General features: G+C 36.6%; 1 protein-coding gene across 1 annotated transcript in view; it reads right to left on the bottom strand.

The window, feature by feature from the left end:
* Nucleotides 1-20,828, bottom strand: part of NEK7 (NIMA related kinase 7) — an 84,998-nt gene that overhangs the window by 24,463 nt on the left and 39,707 nt on the right. The window contains exons 5-6 of the mRNA XM_079697591.1: nucleotides 11,633-11,741; nucleotides 10,662-10,769 (exon numbers count right to left, since the gene is read on the bottom strand). Coding sequence (XP_079553717.1) covers nucleotides 10,662-10,769; nucleotides 11,633-11,741 — 217 coding nt within the window. The remainder of the gene's footprint in view (nucleotides 1-10,661; nucleotides 10,770-11,632; nucleotides 11,742-20,828) is intronic.

The raw sequence follows: 20,828 nt of genomic DNA, 5'->3' as shown, positions 1-20,828 counted from the left end.
GTAAAACGGGAATATATTTCACTGCAGCAGATACTTAAGGCATTTTAACTTCCTGACAGGAGTAAAAGTGAGTAAGAAATGGATGATAACATTATAAAACACAGAAAGTCTGATACTAGAGGAAAATTGTTAACAACTGAAAATGCTATCTGACCCTTCTTTATAATAAGACAGTCATTCAAATATTAAAAAAAAATCATTACGTTAATTGACTTATTCTAGCTATATGAGAAAAGTTTTACATGGGAAGTACTCTATTAACAATAAATACATCCTAAAATGTATCCTTAACAAAATGAAGACTGATTTTCACAAGTTCTACAATATGTTTAAGAAAGCCAAAAACTTCTGTTAACATGCTATCATAGAATAAATGAATTAATAACTTTCATTTCATCAGAGTAAGTTACATACAGAATTTTTTCAATAGTTTATAAACATTTAGCAATTTCTGCAAAGCCTTGAATGAGAAAAAATAATAGAACCACTGAAGCATCTTTTTATATGGTTAGATTTGGGTTGCTATTTTTTTTTTTTGTTTTGTTTTAAGTAAGGGAGGAAAGGAAAAATCAGTCAAAGGTCAGGAAATCTGTTTCACATGTTACCTTTGCCACCAACTAACTAGGACCACTTAACCTCTCTTTTTATTACTTTCCTCATCTGTAAGATGCAGTGATGAAGAAGATGAGATTGTTTCTGAGATCCCTTTGCTCTCAAATTCTCCAGCACTCATAAAAACCCTGCAAACACCCATACAGAAAGTAAAGTGGAAAAAAGTGATATATTCCTGTTTTAAACTATTACCTAGGACAATTGACTGAAATGTTTTACATCAGAGGGTAGAAACAAGCAAATTCCGTTTAGAAATGTTGCTTCTTTCTCTCAGAACAAATTGCAGAAAAGAAAGCTTTGAACATCCCTTGTTGGGAGAACTGAAAGGACACAATTCATCTTAAACCTCAATTTGATTTAAACACACACACACACACACACACACACGAACACACACGACTTCAGGGAACAGGAATTAATTTTCATTTTTTCCTTCATACTCTTAAGCCAGCCCAGAAATTATGTTGGCAGACTCCATGGAGAGAGGCCAAATTTACTTAATTGTAAGGAGTGTTATCTGAGGTCAGTACAGAATGGCTGAGTGGTAGATCAATATTTCTTCTACAAAAGACATTTATTAAATAAATTTTTCATCTTTCAAGTGTAACCAATAACATTTAAAAACCCAGAAAATTTTCTAGTTACTGTTTCTCTGCTCCAGGCACTGTGTTCAATGGATCACATGTATTACCTTGCTGAGCTTTTAACAGTTTATCAGGGCCCACACTGCTCTAGGTGCTGGGGAGACAGAAGTAAACAGGCTGAATCCTTGTCTTCATGGGGCTCACTGGCTAGTGAAATGGGGGCTATTATGAGGTAGTTTATAAATTAATTTATTTTATTTATTTTATTTTTGGCTGCATTGGGTCTCCATTGCTGCGCACGGGCTTTCTCTAGTTGTGGTGTGCAGGGGCTACTCTTCGCTGCGGTGCGCGGGCTCTAGGCACACGGGTTCCAGTAGTTGTGGCACAAGGGCTCAGTAGTTGTGGCTCACGGGCTCTAGAGCGCAGGCTCAGTAGTTGTGAAGCACGGGCTTAGTTGCTCCGCGGCATGTGGGATCTTCCCGGACCAGGGCTCGAACCCGTGTCCCCTGCATTGGCAGGCGGATTCTGAACCACTGCGCCACCAGGGGAGTCCCCAAGAGGTAGTTTAATGAGATGTTACCACTATTATTCTTGCTGTAGAGAGGATGCATAAGGAAGTCAGGTAATTTGCCAAAGATCACAAAGCTAGTAAAGTGTGGATGTAGAATTCAAGCCAGGTCGTTCTGTCCCTTGCATTTAAACAGTTATTTCATTAAAATTGACGACTGTGAAATACGACTGGGAAAAAAAAAATCTGTATCTTTCCAAAATAAGCAGCAGAGAACTCTTCTACAAGTCTCAGCATGTACACACCAAAGGCCAGGAGTGAGGGTCAGGGTTCAGTGCTTCTCTGCAGCTACTCTGTTTCAAATAGATACTTGTTATGGTAGCTGAGAGGTTAAACATGCACAGTTTACAGTTAGATAACAGCTTCTTCCCAGCCTGATTATTTAAGTCAAGAAAGGACTGCAAGTTAAAAATAAATCAGTGAAAGCAGTCTTTAATACTGAGCAAGCATATGCTGCCTTTAAGGCTCCAAACCACGCTGAACTATGATGGGGTACACGCCAAGGGAAGACCCACAGAGAGGTGCTAGGGAAGGTGTGGGAAGGACAAGCACGTGACCACAGGTGGCACTTGGCACCAAAAATGAAACTGTTTTAATGCCTGGTTCAAGAACACTAATTTTCCGAGTTGTAATCAGAGGATATATCACACTTGGAAATAGTGTGGGGAGCATGAATTGTACACTCAAAGAGACCCCAGTGTGAAAATTCTGATGCTGGTGGAACGACGGCCATGCGTTTACTCAGCTGGCAACATTACAAAATAAGAGAACCACTGTCTCATTTTGAAAGGGAAAGAGGAGTTCAAGCAACCCTGTAACGCAAACAACAACGACAACCACAACACAATTTCTCCCCAAGAGGTTTCAAGTATTTGTCCAACTCAAGGACCAGTATCAGAGCCCCCTAGCCAGCTCTTTGTAAAAATCCATTCCATCCTCAGGAGGTACAACAAGCATATATAATAATTAAATCACACACTTACGTGCAAAAAGGAAACTATCTTTGCTCTTCCGGGAGACATTAAGAAAGCAAGTAAAATGCCATATTAGAACATGATTAAGCTGTTGTTGTTTTTTTTCTCCTTTTCACTAGAGCAAGCGGTCAGATAGGAAACACTTCATTGTAAGTAATAAATGCAACTTTGATGCAAACAGATTTGCTTGAATAGCAGATAACTACCCTTAATTACTTACATATACCTTTGGAGTACATAATGTGGTTATATCTTATGGCAGTTTAATTTTTCTAATTAAGTTTTGTTAAAATTGCTTTCTATTTCTGTCCATGAGAAGGCAAGGCACTCAAAAGCAAGACTGGCACCAAGGAGAGACGACCCTTGAGGATTAAACGAGCTTTTGTAAATAATTTAAAAAAAAAAAAAAGAACTGTTAATAAACTAATAGTAATGATAGAAAAAGACTTGCCTGCAAAACTTACATGAATGCAAGTGTGGTATTTTCTCCCTTGAAAAGTAAACACATATCACTGATGAAAGTCTATAATTAAAAATGGGAAATTTTAACGTTAAGACGTCTGTCTAAAAAAGAAAGTGCTTAATTTCAGTACTGTGAACTTCCACTAAAACCTCTGACTTTTAAACCACGTCACCTTACCGGGCTTTAGAGGAGGACACCAAAGACTCTCCAGCCGTCAGGTCGACTAATCCGGGGAGGCGGGCAGCACTTTGGCACCTGGTGTTACGCCCTGAACGTCACATCACACGGCAAAGGGACCTGAAGCTAGGGAGACTTCCCTGGCCTGTCCGTGACATTTGCAAGGGCAGGGGCAGGGGAGATTCCAAGTGTGAGAGGGTCTCCACCTGCCACTGCGGGACTTGAAGATGGAGGAAGGAGGGAGAAGCCAATGAGGGCAGCTTCAGAAGGTGAGACGCAGCCTCGGGAGGACACAGGAAGGAAAAAGGGGCCTGGGTCCGGCAACACCAAAGACCTGGATTCTGCCAACAACCCGGATAAGTCTCCCCTCGAAGCTCCAGAAAAAAGTGCAATTCTGCAGATGCCCTGATGTTAGCTGGGTGAGAGCCATGTTGGAATTCTGACCTACAGAACTGCAAAAATAATAAATCTGTGTTGTTTTAAACCACCGCATTTGTGGGAATTTGTTAGGGCAGCAATAGGAAATAGAGACATACAAATACAAATGCACTGACGATTCACGCGTCACGTGGGCCAATTCCACGTGCCGAGCCGGCCACAGGCCAAGAACCCCACAGGAAATGCTTGTGGTCTAAAGCATCCTCGACCTGTACGAGTTCACTGGACAGTCTGGGGATGGGATGAGGTACATTCTTTGAGGGGTTTTTTTTTGGGGGGGGGGTAGAAGCCAATACATTTACCATAAGAAGAATAAAAGAATAAAATGATGATCTTTTATCATTTAAAAGAGCTCTGGTTGTTCATTAACTGATAAGGACCCTAAACCAGGTAATCACAACCACTTTAAAGATTTGAATTCGAGATGCAGAAGAGAAAGCAGTTCACGTGCTACATGGCACTCAGTGCACAGCTGGTGTTTGAAGTTTGGTAAGTAATAATTTTTATTATAAATGTTTTAAATTGGCCAAAATAAGGTCCCTATCACAAGTACATCCAGGAGGGAAAATTACAGATTTACTGATCAAGAGAAAACTCACCAGGGACCAATACTCTAGCGTACCTCATGAATCATTCTGGATTTAAAAATAAGCTCTCTGCTCAGAATCTCCTAATTCAGAATGATGGACACTCCCTAAGGCTATCCATGGCTCCCTGTTCCTTCCCCCCGGCCACACAATCCCATCAAGAGAGCTAATTACCCTTCAGGTGCAATAGCTACAAATAAGTCACAAAAATAAACAAGGAGAGATGGAGTACAAACCACATAAACAAATGAATGAGGCATGTTTCCTTCATCTCATGACAATGAAGTGGGACAACGTTCACTTTCACTGTTTCCGGTTCTCCTCTTCCTGAACACCTGGGAGAATTATTCATCCACTCCTTCAAGATGGATGCGGCCACGAGACTTGTTGTAGCCAATAAAATATGAATGGGAATTAATGTGTTATACTCAAGTAGAAAAACTTAACTAAGAGCCAGTAAGTGATTCTCCATGATCTCTTCATCTCATGAAGATCACACAAGGCTGAAGCCCCCTGAAATGCCAAGTGACCACCTGGAGGGCGGGCGGCCACCGGGACCGACACGGGGGCCCACAGCTGACTCCGGGTGACCACAGAAATAATACGCTTCAGTGCTAAGCAACTAAAGGCTGTTATTGTTTCTTCCTGCGGCATAATCTAACCTATACTTACTGATATATTTAGTTAAATCCATCCTTTGATGTGTAGCCTGTCTGTAATTCATTTGATCAGTATGCACTGAGCATCTACTATGTGCAATGCCCTCTCCTACACATCTGAGATACATCAGAGAAACAAAAACATGAAGATCCCTGTCCTCATGAAGCTTCCACACAGCTGAGGGAGAAAGACAGAAAGTACTAAGCATAATAAGTAACACAGCATATTCAAAGATATGAAGTCCTAGGAAAAACAGAAAAATGGAAATAGGATAAGGATCATGAATTGTAGGGATGGTGTGGGAGGGGGGTCAGGTTCAGTATTAAACACAGTGAGCTCAGTAATCCCCACCTACCCCCACACAACGTGAAGGCACAGAGGAGAAAATGTGCTTTAAAACTGCCTGCAGGGCTTCCCTGGTGGCGCAGTGGTTGAGAGTCCGCCTGCCGATGCAGGGGACACGGGTTCGTGCCCCGGTCCGGGAAGATCCCACATGCCGCGGAGCGGCTGGGCCCGTGAGCCATGGCCGCTGAGCCTGCGTGTCCGGAGCCTGTGCTCCGCAACGGGAGAGGCCACAACAGTGAGAGGCCCGCATACCGCAAAAAAAAAAAAAAAAAAAACCAACAAAAAAAACCTGCCTGCAAATAATAAATGCTGTGCACATATTCACTGCTATATTTGCTGTTGATATTTAGTAGCCGTGGACGATTCCTCTGGGTCATTATCACAGGAAATTAGGGCAGTTTGATATGGTTTGACTAACAATCATACATTTGGATTATTTTAAAATAATCCAAGGTGACATGAGAAAAATTACACCTTGTTTGCCATGTTCCTACTTCACAGGTTTTGGTGAAGTTTTAGTTTTCAGTCTAGAAGAGCCACTTCCTTAGAAATATCAGCCCCAGCAGCTGGTAGACAGGATGGTTGTGAAGAAAGACTGCCGTCCTGTTTACTTCTGAGTCTTGGGCATGCACAAGAGTCAAGTGCAGGATGGGGGCAAATTGCACTTTCACCTGTAGGCCCCTCAGCTATGTGCACAGCGGGATAAGGTAACCCCGATGGAGGGAAGTAACAACAAGTCAGAAAACAACGGCAGAGTCAGGGAAAACGCCACAAGGTCTGGACACAGCACAAACATACAGTGCCGGGTGGGAGAGGGGCCGCAGACTAGGGAAGCTCGCCTCACTGGTGTCCAGGTGCCAAGCCCACTCGCCTCCTATGCCTCAGTCTCCTGGGCTCTAGAAGGGGAACAGTTTGCATCCATGGCTCACGTCCTACTGTGAGGACCTCAGGGAGCTGAAAGGCTGCAAACTGTACGGAACGATCAGGCACATTACTCCCCACCTCCAGGAGCACAGGCAACTCCGTAAATGACCGCACTATGTCTGGCCAACCGAACCGGACAGAGAGTAGGACAGCAGAAGGTCTACAAGGAGAAGGGAGCAAAATGGGAATCTGTCTTTAAGTAAATGGAGCAGCATGAAAGTACTGTAAACACGGACTCATGTTTTCCCAGTTGCAGGTTATCACCCATTAATGAGTTGGGAAATCAATTTTAGTTGATTTAGCACCTATGTCTTTGAATGACTCAGTTCAGGTATTTCAACAGAATAAATAAATCTCACATGACTTCCCTCTCCTCTTCTCCCCACACCACTGTCATGTTAACATAAGCAACTTAACATTTATACAGCAACTTGGAGTGTTCAGAAAACATGTTTGCGTTCATTTTATCATTAGGTTAGGGGTTGCTTGACATAGGATGGTTATTACCCACAATTCCATTTTTAGAAACCAGGAAACTGAACCTGAGAGAAGTGAATGAAGGGCTTGATCAGGGTCCCACAGAAGAATGGGCAGGTAAATCCAGGTGTCCTCTGTTCTGTCTCACGTTCAGAACAAGGCAAGAGGAAAAGCACGACGGACATCATGAGGTAGGTGGGTAGCCAAAGACGGGAGCGGGCCAGCGGACACCGACCTAGAGGACCCCAAACGCGAAGCCAAGGACTTTTCACGATATTCTTTAGGCCACAGGGAACAGTCAAAGATTTGGAGGAAGTAACATGATCAGATAATGTCTTTGGGGAAGGAATATTACAAACAAGGGAGGATACTTTCCTCGTCCAAACATGAAGTTGTTGTGGATTAAGGAGGACAGGACAGAAAGTGGAGAGACTGGGAGACACTGTGTGTGGTGGGAGCAGAAGAAAAGCTAAAGGCCTCTGAGATTTTTTTTTTTCCAATTTTGAAGAACTGAACATGGTCTGAACATCCAGCAACATCAGATTTAGTATCTGTAATTTTAACCCTGAATTTAAGGAATTATTATTATTCTATGTTGACATACTCCTTAGTTAAAAAAACTGGTTGTGAAAACTGACTGGAAACGTGACCACCTACACAACTTCATTTGCTGCAGAAAATGTGAGAGAACCAGAGATTTTATTGCATGTCGATATGTTACCATGTAATTAAATGATACAAATAAGAGATAGAAATTGAAGAGACAACTGAAAAATTCAAGGACTTGACAATCTCTTAAGGATTGTTAAATACAAAAAAATTTGGAAGTGTGTTCCTTACTAATGATTGAATAAAAATAAGTGAAAAATCTTTGATTTTTGAAAAAAATGTATTTTGAAATAAAGTATAAATCTGTTACTACAACAAGATATTTCTAAAATCCTAGGTATTTTTGCCCTTTTGAATTAAATTCCTGAAAAAAATCTCCTTTACAAAATTAAACAAAATTTGGCACCAGAACAGACTTCATTCAAAGTAAACTTATTTGGATTTTCCTTTATGAACAATATACAGATCTCATTCATTTGTAGTTTCACTAATATTTAAACCTGCACTGTGAATAAATAAATCATGCCCTACAGATTTAATCCTCAGCAAAATCAGAAAAAAAATCAACATACTATAAAACATACAGTTTATCATATTTTCTGTGAGCAAAATAAATTTGTATAGGTGGCCACATTTTCAAGTACTTTTTGGAAAAATAAAAGCAATCTTTTATTTTTTATTATATTATAATTTATATATTATAAATTTCCAGTGTACAATACAGTGTTTCAATATTTTTACAGATTATACTCCACTTAAAGTTATTACAAAATAATGGCTAAATTTCCCTATGATGCACTATATATCCTTATTGTTTATTTTAAAAGCAATCTTTTAAATTTGCTCTTAAAAATAAAAATATATGTCAGTAACACAGGAGGGCAATAATTCTTTAAAAGCAGAAATCAGGGTCAACTTGTCAACAAACCTAAGTCTATGTCACAATTTCTGTCCTTGTTATTTTATACATATTCTCTGTTAGCAAAGAATTTTTCCTGACCCTTCTACATAGGATTTTTATTGGGTCCAAATACCTTGGTAGGCTAGAGTTCAAACCTTAATTCTTGACGGTCAACGTACTTTGCTTAGTGAACTTCAGTTTCAACCATCAAAATCTTTACTTCACAGAGAAGATAGGCAGGAATAAAGCATGTTTTCTTATTTTAAGAATATTTTTCTCCAAATAATATAGAAAAAAAATACTTGTGAAACAAATTTTTCTACTGATTCATTCATCAAACAAACCAGCCTCATTGCTACTTCCTCACTGTATGTACTTCAGGTGTGTCTCAGAATGTTTTATAATTATGGGCATCCCCATTTATATGTGTGTGTGTCCATACACACACACACACACACACACACACACAAACTACATGACCCTAAGTGAACTGATTTAGATAAAAACTGACATTAGAAATTCTTAATGAATTATTAAATCTATTAAATTTTTACTCTCTATATCATATAATAATACATCATCTAAATCTAAGACATGCATACACGTTTGTAAACCCCACTGAGGACTTTTGTAAGAGGCAGTGACAGGCAAGCTAAAGAAGCCCATTTCCTAAACTGTTAAGATTTGGTTTTCACATAGTACGCTGGATACTTAGGGTCAGGTAACTACGGCATGCTCAGAGCGACAGTCTGCAAAGCAGCATTTACACAATACATATGTGTGTGCAGGAGCATGGATACATGCAGTTGTGCCTGTGTGCATGTATGTGTGTGCGTGTGTAACTGTAACCCAGCATTTCTAAGTAGATTAACAACAGAGTGCTGTTAGGATATTCCTTTCAGATGAGTAACAGTGAACACGTTATCTTCCCTAACGATCAGTGGCACTGGCTTGGAACAGTCTAGTTTTCTTCACAGAAATCCTCTACTATTTGCATTGTCCTATTGGAACTTCCAAATAAAACTTTATTAAAGTGCTCTGCAAATTTATGCATTTCTTATGGAACTTCATGTCAAATTTTCCTATCCTGAAAAAATTGTAATGTTCTGCAAAAATAAATGTAAAGTGAAAGAAAAAACTAAAACATTGTTACTCGGCATCAGTTGAAATTTTATTTTCTTAAAGTACTGGACAAAACTGAAACTCTGTGTGAAGGGTAAAGTATTATCTTCCCACCACTTCTTAATCTAGGACTCAATATCCTGTCATTCAGCAAATACTGATCAGGTGCCTACTTATGTGCCACACACTATCCTAGATACAGAAGAATTAAATGACAGGTTCAAGGCCACACAGGACCTTTATGACAAAGCCATTAAAAAATGTCCAGTCAACTAATTCAGATGCTCGTTTCACTACTTCGTTACTTAGTGTAACTCACCTATTCCTTATCAAGCCAGTTAAAATTTTTTATTTCTCATTTAAAAACAATAATTTTATCCAAAAAAATCAATTGTTTTCAATGATTTCATCTTTCACCAAAGATGGGCCATCATTAAATTAAAGCCAACTTATTTTTATCTTAATCCTTGTTTTATTTTGGTTGTTACCATTTTGACAAAGTCATATTAGGAGGGGACAATATGATTTGAAGAGTTTCAGGAGAAGCTCTATCACTCCCTTTAAGTTATTCAATTAAAAAAATTATTTCTTCCTAGTAATTTCTATTGTTTCTAAACTGGACAACCTTCTTTCCATTAATATAATGTTATAATAGCTACATTCAGTTCTATTTTAGGTACAAAGGACACTCGTATATTATCAGCTCTAGAATGAATAAATTACAAGTATCTTCTTCTTTATAACTTAGGGGAATATCTTCCTCCTTAGCCATAGATCATCTCTAGGTCCCCCCTCTAGAGCAATCACAACCATGTATGTTACTTTAATAAATAAACATTTACAAACAACTACAGTATTTTTAAATGGTCGGGTGAGGTTCTTTTTCAAGATATGGTTTATTCTTCATATTACCTTAATATTATTAATGTAAAAGAAAAGGAAGGATCCATGGCAATGGTTAAAACTAGATTTGTTCATTGGCATTTTCTTTTACTAAATGCCTGCCTGATGGTCAAACTAACAGAAGTATCCAACTGTCACATGAATGGACACATTATACCTGACAGGTTTCAGCTCAGGACCTGATGATTTTTAAAATAGTTTTATTTAGACTATAAAAGCTAGCATGTAATCTGTACATCCCTCACATTTTTAACCATATGGGTGGGGTGGGGGGAAGGGGGGTAGATAACCGAATGAAATTATACAGTGTCTCTTACCTAAAGAATGTGCAGCTGTGGTTTTGGAGCTAAAAAACCGACCAAGCCCAAGATCTCCAAGTTTGACGACCCCAGTGGCTGTAATGAACACATTAGCTGGTTTTATATCTGTGAATAAATGAAGTGATCAGGTGAAAGATGATGTCAGTTTAGGTATATTCAAGGGATTAAAAAACACTTCTCATTGAATTTAAAATATATCTCAAAAATGAAAGTCAGTTTGAATTTTTAACCAATTATTTTGAGTAATTTTCATATAGCCTAATATTTCTGAGTTCTCAGTCCCCTGACAGATAATCATCAATGCAGGATGATGATCACTATTCATTTTCATTAAAAATGCATTTTGTTTTCCATTTTCAAATAAACTTCTGTGAAATTCAAAGCACAAAATAAATTTGTGCCCTTCTTATATCAATTTCAAATAGAATATCCCACTAAAGAGTAATTTATTGACATGTTTACATAAAATATAAAATCATAACTCTGACACAGGTAATTATTTACTTAGATGACCTTAGAAATTTTAATTGCTTAAATAAATTGTACTGAAATTTTTCAAACCCCCCGATCAAGGGATTAATGCCTTAGTGATGTAACCTTCATACATTCCACCCAACCATTTGACTGATAACTAAGAATATATTAACAGTGAATGCTGAACATTCAAAATCTAAGTAGCTGTAATGTATAGTTCATTAAAAAAAAAAAAAACTCTTCCTTATGCATGTTCAACTGCTTTCCTGCATCTATTTTTTTTCTTTTACCAATATAATCAGTAAAAAAAAAAAAAAAAAGTCAAACAGAAAAATAACTAATTCTCATTCTTATTTAAAAAAAAAAACCAAGTAGTCTTCACTTAAAGGCTTATCATTCTAGTAAAATCAAAACTTGGAAATAAATTACCTGGGAAAGCCTGATACTGTGCATCACTGACACCAGCACTAAAAGTTACTCATGACTGAACTCACCCCGGTGCATGACTCGTCGAGAATGCATGTGCTCCAGGGCACTGCACAGCTGCACGAAGTACTTCCAAACGGTCCTTTCAGGAATTAGCCTCTTTTGTTTCTTAAAATGCTGTTTAAAAATTTTTAAATAAGATTTAGAAATAGAAACTATCTTCAGATTAGATTCTGACTTCAGTCAGAAAAACACCTACTTTTATCTACCTATTACCAGCTAAAAAACATGATTTTCCATAGTGAAAGGATACCAAGATTTTTACCGGACACAATGGCTTAAATGTCTCCCTATTGTATCTAAGGTCAGCACAAGCCATATCATGCTACGTCTTTGTGGTGTCCATCTATTTCAAAAAATTAACATCCACATAAAGTAATTTCTTATCCTAAAAGGAGAATGTCAGATTTTATTTTAAGAATAGCCGGAATAAAAGAGTCTAGAGACCTGGAGGTGATTATGTTCATTACAAGACAGTCCTTCTCTTGACAGAAGGTAGTGAAGTAGAATTCCTTTAAATATTGAACCATCCTTGGTGATTTGAAATATCACTTAATTTATTAAAAATTAAATAAATAAAAGGGATTTATGTGAAAAGTTTTCATGAGTATTTCCACTGCATACTCCAAGTCAATCTTGTACTACTTTGCTTTGAACGAATGAAACTAAATATGGGAGCAAAACATTACAGGAAGACCAGGGCAAAAAAGCTGAGTGTAAATATGCTAGCTTGGAAGGAGTGGGCCATCACGCATAAGAGGGCAATAACTAAATAACTGCAAAACCAAAGGTACATATTCATGCCCATTTTTCTACATTACCTTTGCTAGAAGAATATACTAATAATATGCTGATTCAAGAACACAGTTCGTGGCTTCATAAGATTTATAAAGATTCTTTACATAAAAATTATTTTTCAAAAACAAAAGTGTAATTGGTTTCCTACTTAGCAAAGTCTATAAATGACCAACATGAAGAAGTATTTCATTTAAACAAATTTTCAGACAATTTTAACTTTTTAAGATATACATTTATTAATAGGCATCGACATTTAAATACGTGCTTTAATGCACTTTATCTGGTGACTTGACATTTTTGAAAGTTCAACTAATTTGATTTTTTTTGTTATTGAATATGGAGAATGGTACTTCAGATGATTCCAAAATAATGAGCTGTGTCAGTTCCTACCCCTGTGACCAGTTGAGGGCAGGCTGAAAGGAAAAACAATACAGGGAAACAAATCTGCTAGTATCCCTACTTCATACTTAGCAAAGGATTATTATATCTACTGTCTCATATGCACTCAATACGCCAAAGGATAAATCTTTAAGGAAAAGCAAATCACTTTAGGTTAATCTTTATTGGAACACATACTATAGAAATGAACTTATTAGCAATTTCAATAGCTATTACATCAGTAGCAAAAAAACAAATAACAATTAGATGACCAGGATATTAAAAAGCAAATCAGGGTTAATACTAAAATGGTGAAAACCTCCCATATCATGTTTCAATGTTAAGTCTTATTAATTGCAGACTGTGTCAGCATCGGTTTTCATTCTATGAGGGCAATGCTGCAAAATCAGTTCTATACACATAATATTCTTTCAGACTTGGAATGACTCCAAATAAAGCCAGTCTATGTGATTTCCCTCACTCTGGATTAGCATATCAGAAGACTGTTTGATGTCAACAGGAAGATGGGGACCAGGTTTCTTTTCATTCAGAAATAAATGTACCATATCATGTAAGTATCAGACCATGAGAGAAGAATCTTAGGCTTTAATATAGATTCTGAAACCGCCGTAATTATAATTAACTTGACAATTTACCTTTAAAGTTCCATTATTAAAAAATGAATCATATATAAAGGAAAGGGCAGAATGAAAAAATTGCCCTCAAAATGGAAGATGTAATCAGGCCAAGATAGTCTGACTATTTTCATGTTTTCATATTCTTGTTTAGGATCGTTTCTTTCAATAACAAATTAAAGATGATAACAATAAACTGGCATCAATATAATGCTACCGAGATGGAATGACTTGGCCAAATGTAACTATCTAAATTACTAACATGTTTCTGAAGAATAATTTTAGGAATTTGACTGGATCATAAAATAAATCAAAAGCAGTTTCATTACGTCATTGGTTATCTCCCAATATTTTTTATGTGTCTGTTTAAACACATGCAGTTTTTCAACCATCCTTCAGTGTAGGATTTTTTTTTTTTTTTTTTTTTTTTTTTGAGGAAACCAATACTTATGATGAGAAAAGGCTGTCTGTTCTGATGGTGGCACTGTTGGCTATCTCTTAAAAAGAGGATGAACAGAAAAAGGCAATACAAATTTGAATTCTTTTTACTACTGGTAAAATTTATATTAGCACTACAAAGGAGGAACTTACAAAATGCCAATGTATTAAAAAAAGAACCACCTTTTCTTAACTTATTCTAATATATACATATCTTTTAAAAGTTAATTATCCAGTTAAATAGCATTACTGCTCAAAAATCCTATTTTTCTCTCAAAAAAAGATAGTCCCACATAAATATTCAGCTCTAGGTTTGGAAAAAATCTAATACCAATACACAGAAATTAAAAATGTACATTTATTTGTCATGTGGTAAGTTTTTAATAAAGCAATAAATAATTTTTAAACGTTAGTATTAATAAAGATTTCTGTGAAAAAACTTACATGACATGTCATTTTTACTATATTTATGTTATAAAATAGAATTTTAACTTTTTATATCTGAAAATAAAATATCTAAAAAGTCATGAAAAGACAGAAATTAGCACTCAGGTATACCTAACCACTTGGACAGGATTATTATTTAGTCTTTTTTTCAAAGGTACATTCATCTTTTTTCTACGCAAAGCTTCAAATATTGTTTACTTTAAAAGCATATTTTCTATCTCCATCAACATTATTCAAATAAACACTGAACATTATTCACATCAAAAAAAAAAGATGTAACAAAAAGGGCAGCCAGGGTACATGTAAAATGCATATACAACCATCAGGTTATATTATATTCTCACTTATGTGTAAAACGATTACCAGCATCTCACTTAGGTGAAATTCAGCATCCCTGGTAAAACATGTGCAATGTCACTGAATGATGTATATTAATATAAAAGAGGCTAGCTGATGCAAGCTGCTTCCATTCAAAGATTTTTGGAAAATAGTCACATCTTTTTTTTAAATTGTCAAACATCCTCCTACAAATTAAATGCCCCAGACCAAATTACATAGTGGACACTGCTTATCAAGTATCAGTTTTTGGGTCACTTGGTTCCTGAATCTAGACACCACTACTCCAAACAACACATACATTTATTTCTAAGTTTTATAACTCTAGCATTCCTCCTCAGGAAATCTTGGGGAAAAAATTTAACAGTATTACCCAGCATAAACTCATCAACAGAGAAAGAACAGAAAATTATCTTGTTGGATCAAAACAAAAAAGTTAATCTCTATAGTGTATCAAAATATTTAAGCCCGTAGTTTGGTATATTAATTTTTAACAAGAAAGTTTCAGACAAAACACCCAGAACCAGAGTGCCAGCTTCACAGGTGTGCGGCCCATACGTTCAAGCAGGGCCTTGCACTGAGTGTAATGCTCTGTTCTGCCACCTAGAAATTCCTAATCATTTGTCAACAAGGGGACCCACAATTGTGTGCTGGTCCTGGGAACCATATACCAAGCATCCTTTGGAAACAACATACTGTTGCAGTTAAAAACAAAACCAAAAAAACAACAAATACAATCCTGTCAGGCAAATCATTCTTGAAGAAAATTAGGAGAAATGGTAATTAAATAACAAGAAATAATGAAATTATATGAGAACTGGCATTGCAGGCATCAGCTGTTTTCCATCTCTTCCAAGTATCTAACAAGAGGAAGTAAGTAATTTATGTTCACTATGAGGAACTATTTCCTGCTTGGGAGTGTCATCAAATGTTTCATGTGCCACTCACAGAATCCATATGCGCCTTTAATAACAGACCTGATTCTTGACAGTAATGGTTGTGTGACCTTGAACAAGCCGATTAACCTTGCTGGGCCTCTGTGTCCTCACTATATTAAACAGAGTTTGGAGATGATCTGTGTGGCACCTGCCGCCTCTAAAGTATCTCAGTTACAAATAAAACACAAAAAATAAATGCCTGACTGGCACATTTTCACACTTAAAAATAACAAATTTTACTGGTATGTCCTGTCCTTTAAATCTCCAGCTGATAAAAACAAAGCAAAAATAACAATCCTAATACCTCTGAGATCCCCATAGGTCCAGTTAATGCTATAAATGGCCTTCACGTGAGATAACAGGTCAAATTTTTGTAATTAGGTAATTATAAGGTAACTGAGCTTGTAATTAGGTCAACCATTTACCAACAGAAGGGATGTTATGTTCCCAAACATTTCTGTAAGTATAATGCATTTTTATAAGATGATATTTTGCAGTGGTTATTTCAAAGAATCAAATGCACAGTGACTGGGTGATGGAAAAGACAGGATGCTTCTAAAAGTGTAATTGACAGTTCTAAGTGTGATTTTTATTATGTATCAATCTTTCTAGGGAAATATTTTTATTCCAAAGGCATAAGAAGGTGTCAACAGACTAAACTGTACAAGTATTTGCTATACACCAATTTTGGGAATTATATAAATGCATAAAATAGTTATGTCCCAATTAGAATTTTGGTATGTGATACTAATTTGCAATGTGTGAATATTTTCACCCTTGGCACTCAGAATAAAATTTAGGTATCCTAAGTTGCTTTAGAAGATGCAAGTAGAATGGGCTTGGCAGTCAGGAGATCACTAAAAATAGTTATCATCTGCATCTAATTTTATCCTCTTTGATAAAACATTTCTCATCCAAGCTCTACTTGTCTTTTTCCTTTCCTATAAATGTTAGAAAAGCTGCTAAGTGTACTCAGCTGTTTCTAATTATAATTTAATAGAACATCAGTGTAATCCATTCATTCCCCAAAGTCAAAATCATATAGGTTAATAATGGAAGTGGAAAACATATTTTATCTTATGGTATAAAATGTGAAACAGATAAGATTTTTTTTGAGTAATTAAGCCTTGGGGGGGAAAAAGACCTTATTTAGCAAACAAGAAAAGTAAGTTCCTATAAAGTCACAATATTCTTCCCCCTGAAAAGTTGCCTTCTAAATGTTCATTCATCAGTGTCTAGGAAACTTAGGATATTTTTAAAAATCAATGAAAAAGATATGAATGCACCAGAATTACTACAAGGAATGATGCCTGCATTGCTGCCACGTTGATAATTCTTAAGAGAAGCTTCCATGTTCCTAAAATTCATGGGGAAATACTTGGAAATACTTAAGATGTTGTCTCTACTGCATTAGAGGACTAGAGACAGAGGTGGTGAGATGAAAAAGCAGAAAGTCCATCTTTAGGACGACATGGAAGGTCACAAACAGAGAGGGCAACACTTGCCTCTTTGATGAATTCTTTCTAGTTATGTTACACCAGACAATAGTAAGAGAGTTAGAAAGATATTTCAATATTCCTAATGGACAAGGAAGACAGCAGAACAATAATGAGACGATAAAAGTCTCTCAGTAGAAATTTGAACAAAGAAAAATGGGACAGAAGTCTGTATCTCTTCTCTCTACTGAATTGTCTACAGCTACCAGCACTACTGCTCGTGGTGGTAAATGGTTTATAAAGGCAGCTTTCAATCAATATTACCTTCAAATAGAAGGAGCAAAAAGTTCCCTGAAAATTATCTTCTTATTTTTTCCTAAGTAAATATAGTTCAAAACTTACACACCACTTTTTCATTATGCTCACAGGACGACATAACGGCCATTATGGTACATAATTTTCAATTTATTAAAATCCCTAAGTTCAATACTACTTTATTACCAAACTTCTCAGGTATCAAAGAAAACCCAAGGGATACTTTATCAGTAACACTGCTTCTGTAAAAATAATGCTGTATAACACACCTACATATACATACCACACAGACATAAATCTACATGGTTACACACACACAGGTGTACATGCATGATGTAGGTAGGTAGGTACCTACATATAGAATATTCGATTCTGTATAGTTTTTTCAGATAGTGCCACTAATCTGTAACCTTAAGACTTCTGAATAATTCTTAAGTCATGTATAAAATAAGATAGATAGCAATCGTATACAAGAGATTCAGCAGCAAACAGACTGCATTTGGAATCGCTGGCAATTCTCCCTGTGGTCTGGCTTGGGCTGCACACTTTATGCCAGATGCTGAAATGGACAGTGTCTGTATCCTCTAAACCATAAATCAGAGTCAGCAAAGATAGATGGTGCTGCTGGGGAGATTTTACTGCTTCAAGGATCCAAAGGTCAAGAGTGTAAAAGACATTTCTAAGTGATTTTATTACCAGTACAGCCTCTAAATTTGGATAAGAACAGATAAGAATATGTCTGCAAATGCAAAAAAATAACTACACCAAGAAGGCGAACAAGATTTACATGTTATAATATTTGAAGATAATAATTATCTCCAAAACAATTCATGTTTTAGCTAACTTATCAAAGTTTGTGGTAAGCAGAATTCTCAGACATACCTCACCCCTCAAAATCCTCAAGTCCTGGTGCACCATCCCCTCCCCTTGAGTGTGAGCTGGGTGGTGAATGTGATGAACTATCACCCCCATATTAGGTTATCTTATGTGGCAGAAAGGATTCTGCAGACATAATTAAGGCTCTAAATCAGCTACTTTTGAGATAATCACCAGGAAGATTATCCTGGGTGAACCTGACCTAATCGGGTAAACCCTTCAAAGAAGTCAGAGAGATTCAAAGCCAGAGAGACTCTCCTGCTGGCCTTAAGGGAGCAAACTCCTACAGCAGAGAGGGCCACATGGCCTCGAAGATGGCTCCCAGTTGACAGCCAGGAAGAAAGCAGGGACTTCCATCATACAGCCTCAAGGAACTGAATTCTCCCAACAATCAGTGAACAAGGAAGAAAGCCCTAAACCTCAGATGAGATCATAGGCCCAGCTGGCACCTTGATTTCAGTTTCTAAGACCTTGAGCAAAGAACCCACAAACCAGTAATGTGAACTTACTGACCCCCCCACAAATTGTGACATAATAAATTTGTGTTTCTTTAAGCTGCTAAGTTTGTGATAATTAGCAATTAAAAACTAATACAAAGTGCATTTATAAACACAGTAAAAAAATCAGTATAAAATATTAACATGTCTGTATAAAGGAAGAGTATTAAAGCTCCTACAAAATTTAAAAGAAATACCACACAGGTGGTAACAATGTAGAAAATACACAGTTGACAATCCAAAAACACAGCCTATATCTAAATATATTACAAATAAGAAGAGGTAGCCTAACTCAGGAACAAGACACAGGAGCCACTCTCGCCACCCTTATTCAACACAGCCCTGAAAGAACCTACCAGAGCAATCAGGCAAGAAAATAAACAAATTAAGGGCATCAGAACCAGGTAGGAAGAAGTAAAATTGTCTCTACTTGAAGATGACATGATTTCATAAGTAAAAAATCCTAAAGACTCCACCAAAAAACCATTAGTTCTAATCAACGAATTCAGTAAAGTTTCAGGATAAAAAATTAACATATAAAAATCAGTAATGTTTCTATACAGTAATAGTGAATTATTTGAAAAAGAAATAAAGAAAACAATTCCATTTACAGTAGCATCAAAAACAATAAGATACTTAGGAATATCTTAACCAAGGAGGTGAACAATCTCAGAAAACTACAAGATATTGATGAAACAAATTGAAGAAGACACAAATAAATGGAAAGAAATCCCATGTTCATGATCAGAAGAATTAATATTATTAAAATGTCAATCCTACCAAAAGCCATCTATAGATTCAATGCAATCCCTATTAAGATTCCAATGGCATTTTTCACAGCAGTAGACAATACAATTCTAAAATTTATGCGGAGCCACAAAAGACCCCAAACAGCCAGAGCAATCCTGAGAAAGAAGAAAAAAGCGGGAAGCATCACACTTCCTGATTTCAAACTATATTACAAAGTTACAGTAATCAAAACAGTATGGTACTGGCATAAAAACAGACACATAGATCGATGGAAAAGAATTGAGAGCCGAGAAAAAAACCCAAGGATTTACAGTCAACTAATACTTGACAAGGGAGCCAAGAATACTCAATAGGGAGAAGACAGACTCTTCAATACATGGTACTGGGAAAATTGGACATCCACATGTAAAAGAATAAAACTAGACCCTTATCTTTCACCACTCACAAAAATTAACTCGAAATGAATTAAAGACTTAAATGTGAGACCTGAAACCATGAAACTCCTAGAAGAAAACATAGGAAGAAGCTCCCTGACAATGATTTTTTGGATATGACACCTAGAACATAAGCAACAAAATGAAAAATAAACAAGTATGATGACATCAAACTAAAGATCTTCTGCACAGCAAAAGAAACAATCAAAAAGTGAAAAGACAACCTACAGAATGGGAAAAAATACTTGCAAACGATAGATTTGATGAGGGGCTAATATCCAAAATATATAAAGAACTGATACAACTCCACAGCAAAAAAACCCCAAATAATCCAATTAACAAACAGGCAAAAGACCTGAGTAGACATTTTTCCAAAGAAGATATATGAATGGCCAACAGGTACATGAAAAGATGCTCAACATCACTAGTCATTACGGAAATGCAAATCAAAACCACAATAAGATACCACTTCATGCCTGTTAGAATGGCCATCAAAAAAAGACAAGAGATAACAAACACTGGCCAGGATGTGGAGAAAGGGGAACCCTTGTACACTGTTGATGGGATTGTAAACTGGTGTAGCCGCCGTGGAGGAGCCTCAAAAAAGTAAAACTAAAAATAAAAAACTAAAAATAAAACCATGTGATCCAGCAATTCCACTTCTGGAAATATATCCAGAGGAAATGAAAACAAACTCGATATCTGCACCCCCATGTTCCTGCAGCATTATTTGCAGTAGCCAAGACATGGTAAAAACCTAAGTGTGCATCAATCAGTGCATGGATAAAGAAGTTGTGGTACATATACAATGGAGTATTATTCAGCCATAAAAAATGAGGATATCCTGCCATTTGCAAAAACATGGATGGACCTTGAGGGCATTGTGCTAAGTGAAAGATAAATACTGCATCATGTCACTTACATAT

Source organism: Hyperoodon ampullatus (assembly GCF_949752795.1).
Source record: "Hyperoodon ampullatus genome assembly, chromosome: 2".
In the NCBI taxonomy this organism is placed as follows: Eukaryota; Metazoa; Chordata; class Mammalia; order Artiodactyla; family Ziphiidae; genus Hyperoodon; species Hyperoodon ampullatus.
The sequence above is the reverse complement of the archived record's forward strand: the minus strand, read 5'-3'. Positions and strand labels throughout refer to the sequence as shown.